The sequence below is a fragment of the Haplochromis burtoni genome, unplaced genomic scaffold (genome assembly GCF_018398535.1).
Source record: "Haplochromis burtoni strain Fernald_Lab_line unplaced genomic scaffold, NCSU_Asbu1 Contig_159, whole genome shotgun sequence".
Classification (NCBI taxonomy): Eukaryota; Metazoa; Chordata; class Actinopteri; order Cichliformes; family Cichlidae; genus Haplochromis; species Haplochromis burtoni.
This window is the reverse complement of record NW_024582520.1, coordinates 893,389-897,926: the sequence shown is the minus strand read 5'-3', so window position 1 is coordinate 897,926 and position 4,538 is coordinate 893,389. Positions and strand designations below refer to the sequence as shown.

General features: G+C 39.4%; 1 protein-coding gene across 1 annotated transcript in view; it reads right to left on the bottom strand.

The window, feature by feature from the left end:
- rab33a (RAB33A, member RAS oncogene family) overlaps window positions 1–4,538 on the bottom strand; it is a gene marked incomplete in the record, with an annotated part of 21,437 nt that overhangs the window by 13,224 nt on the left and 3,675 nt on the right. Inside the window, 2 exon segments of the mRNA XM_014337080.2 lie at window positions 1–71; window positions 3,900–4,439. Of these exon segments, the coding sequence (XP_014192566.1) occupies window positions 1–71; window positions 3,900–4,292 (464 nt within the window).

Below are 4,538 nucleotides of genomic sequence, written 5' to 3'. Positions count from 1 at the left end.
ACATTGCGGTAGTAGTGCTCCACCATGGATTTACGAAAGCGCTCCTGGCCTGCTGTGTCCCATACCTGCACCTGTAGAGACAGACGACTTAGGTTTATATACAAATTACAGAGACAACCGATCATTACATATAGAGACAGCACTGACAGAAGTGGAAAATATAAATGGTATTCTCTTAGAATATCCAGCAGATCATGAAATATAAGACAATTTTAATATCAGAAGTAACAGCAACAGCTTTTTTGTTGCATACAATTACTTGAGATAAAATTGTACAAATGAAATAACAATGAATATGAATTAGGCTGCAATGAGTTGTCTAAGCTTGCAACTTTGCAAATCAGAACATTGCCACGTGAGCAGGAAACAGTGCAAATATATTCCTAGCTACAGGGTCTCAGGAGAGCATTGTTCTACAGTACAGTGCGTTTTTCTGCTTGATCATTAACAGCAGGTTCAGCCAATATCTACAGTATGTATCCTAAAATAATGTAATGTGGGTTAGAAGCAAGTGTCAATCTCTGGGCCTTGAAAAACAAAACTCGAAAAGGCCAGAATCTGCATTTCATCAAAACAAACACTTCCTGCTGGCTCCACAGGTGTGTCAAGACTAGATTTAAATGTCCAGCTTTACAGCAGACATAAGCATAATTACATAATTAAGTACAAAATATGGTTTTATTCTCTTTAGCGCAATTACTTTTCCATAATAAGTGTATATATGTTAAAATGCAAGACTTCACCCACTATTACCTAGACCTATAGACGTCTACAGAAAACAGCTTTCTGTAAACACTATCTTGAAGACTTTATGGGCTCAGTGACTTGTTTGAGTCATATTGAATGAAAAATGAAGTCTGTTTTGTAAATCCTGTTCATACTATCCTTCAAAGTGGAGTATTACCTGAGGTATGCAGGAGTAAATGAGCACGCATTTTCGTAGTAAGACCCACCTTGGTTTTGTTTGAAAATGCTCAAGGCTTTAAAATGAGACTGCAAACAATGAGACAGCAAACAACAACATGAAGTCACAGTAGCTATGTCTAACTTTTGTACTATGTTTGTACTTAAAGACACTCCAATGAGTCAGCTCTTTATTTTTCCAGTTTGTTTATTTCTTTATTTCTTCTATTCATTTTAAACTTTTACCAAAATTAGCATCCTTTACCTTTCTAACCATGTGAGCTAGCTAGACTAGCTAGAATGCTATGTTAGTGCTAGCATTAGCTGAAAACTATTCTAGTTCCAGCTAGAACTAGAATATCATAAACAAAATGATTATGATAGATTTCAAAAATATAAAATATCTGCTGCCAATATACCAAATTTGAGGCTTCAAAAGAGAATTGATCAAATCATTAAGTGTTCTTTAACATATTATGTTTTCAAACTAAATTACGGTATTCAAGCTAGTTAGCCAAGTTCATCAAATGTTTAGAATGTTGTTCACTACCTCAGTCAACAGGGGAGCAAAAGAGAAGTATTTAGCCCCAGCACTGTACCATACCACTGCTTAATGAAGTAATTTTTAATAATTACTGATTTCAGATTTAGCCTTACTAAGGCCATTAGGATGAATCGGAGGTCAGAATTTATTTTCACTAATGCACAAAAACGGTTTTGTTTTTTTTCTGTCTGATCAGTAGCACTTTGTATATCAGCAGGGAGTTCTCCCAACACTTAGCACAGGCCTGCAGTGTAAAAAGGGCCAGAGAATTATCTGCTATTACCATTTGAAAGGACTAGCGCAGCTATTTATCATTGGAGGCAGAACACTGCATCAGAGCCAACCATAACATCAAAGCTCAGCGTTTCGAACGCGTGGCCCTCATGATTTGATAAGTTGAGAAAATTGCATCCTATTTAAACTGATTACAAATGGACATTTTGAAAGTGAATATAAGAGGTACGGCATTATGTATGCACTCAGAGGGAACGTCAGTTTAAAAAGAAACGCTGAATATGTAAATAGCATTGTTTTCATCAATTTGAAATAAGTGTCAAAAGCTACGAAACATATTTTTTCAGGTTATCTCATGCCCTCGTGAGAATCAATGACATTATTTTGACACATCAGTCTGCTTTTCTTTTTATAGTCCTACGCAGGTTTATGCCGTTTGAAGTTGTAAATTTGTATTTTACTTATATTTACCAGCCAGAGGAATAGAAAGCATGGGAGCTGCACAGTTTAATCCCTCTGTACTTAATCCTCTGAATTTTAATGATATATTAGTCTCTTATATCAAAGGTACAAGTGAAATTTTGACTTGTATGACAACATTTTTTCCCCACTTCTAAAGAATGGCCTAGTTTTTACTTCAGCAATGGAAGAGTTCACTTTTACATAAAAAGGCAGGATTTTACATTGACATCTTGGCTCTGGTGCTGAAGGCAAACTTGTGGGGGGCTCACTGAAGGGCAAATTCTCTTTACAGCATCTTCTTTAAGATAAATGTTGGCAGCTTCCTGTCTTTGAATTATCCAATCAGAAACTGCTGCCATCTTGACAAGGTCTCTGTTGAAATAGAGCTCGTCAATATCAGTGGGATTACCAGTTGAACAGAAAAATGAATGTAAAAACAAAACAATAGATGGGCCTGTTTTGATCACTCTTTAAGTATTTTAAAGACATATAGATCCATCTTTAGGGGGAGTCATAGCTGTCTCCTCTTACAGCTGCTTATGCAAATGGAGTTAATTACCAATGAGGATTAATCTTAATTTAATGTCCCATTTCCATGTACTCCACCAGCAGTAACCAGCTCAGAGAGCAGCAACAAGAAAGCAGATATTTTCATAGTCTCACAACAATGACTGTACAGTGTGGCAGGTGTGTCTGGGGAGCATTTGGATGATTCAGATACAATGACCTAATACTACGTAATGCGACTGTGCAACTGTGTTTGTGAGTCAGCACTGGGGGAACCTGGAGTATGCACACAGAATAATCCACTGAGAGAAAGCAGGGAGGGGAGCACACAAAGGTAAGCTTCACTGACATCACAGCGTCTGGTCTGAGTGACCAGCCAAGGTGTGAGTCAGGAGTCACAGTTAAAGAAACGACGAACCAGATGAGTAAGCAAATTATTAACCTTTCATATTCATGCTAAAATCTTGAACCTGTTTTTACACTGTGGTCTGATGTTGGTTTTGTTACGTCTGCCAGTACGCATTGCTCCAGAAATGATCTTCAAAGTCATTACATTTTAATTTCACAATCAGGGCACATGACAGTGTGGCCTACATTTACGATGCTGCTGTCTTTAGTTTGTGACTACAATAACAGCCCAGCTAAGGGGCTTGCCTCACACGTGCAAACACGGGAATGTGGTTATTTTTGTTGATTGAACAGCTTAATTGTTGCAATCACCTTGTAGACCTGCTTTATATTATACATGTAAATGAATGGCTTGCACGTGCTGAAGGTGGACAAGCGCATATTTATAGATTCTGCAGCACCACAGTCAGATTTTGATGTTTTGTTTTTCATTTAGAGTTTTAAAATTCTCTTAAGAAATGTTGCATTCATAGTCAGATTTGTAAAAATATATTCATTTCTGTTTATGTTTCAAACTCGAAATCCACAAAAAGCCTACTGAGCCATACAATAGAATTCATTAGAGGCTACCTTTATCTTCCTGTGGCCTGTTACTGACTACAGAGCATGTGGCGGCAAAGAAAAAAGGGAGTTGTAGTTCTTTAGAATGTACTAAAAATATGTTTTTTAAAATGTTACATTTCTCCAGAGATATTCTAAAATGTTGCCCATCCTTTGAGAGTGTGAGGATAAAATGAAAGAAACGGCCCCTGTGTGTCCACTGGCAGCTGATCAGAGGAGGAGGAAGGGTGTAGTGAGGGAACACCACTGATCAGCATCCAGCTCCTCTGCTGCCTGTTACCTTGATAGTCTCCCCTTCGATCTCCACCACCTTCTCCCTGAAATCCACGCCGATGGTGGCCTCGGTCTTATCGGGGAAGCTGCCCCCCGTGAAGCGGAAGGTGAGGCAGGTCTTCCCCACGTTGGAGTCCCCGATGACGATGATCTTAAAGATCCGCGTCTGGATGCTCAGCTCCAGGGAGGAGGTGCTCAGATCCACGGAGGACGTGATGCTCGGGGCGGCATCGTTGCTGCTGCTGCTGGCTCGGCTCCGGCTGGCTCTGTGTAAATCCATGGATGATGTTAGGATCGTCACATTGTCATCCGCTCGGTGTTTTCTACCGATTGCTCTTCCACAACCACCTCCTCCGCCGCCCGGAGCTCGGGTCTCCTCCTCCGGGCTATCGTTGGTCATTATACCGGAGGAGGCGATGCGGAAATCGGGGTGCGTGTGTCGAGAAGAGGATTGATAGACGGGAGAAGGGAGGGGAAAGGAGAAAAGAAGGAGGAGACGAGGGATGCAACAATACCAACGATGCTCCTTTCAGCAGCTGACTGTGGCCTTAAAGGGAGAAGAATACAATAAAAAAAAAATCAATTGACTAATAATAATAATAATAATAATAATAATAATAATAATAATAATAATAATAATAATAAT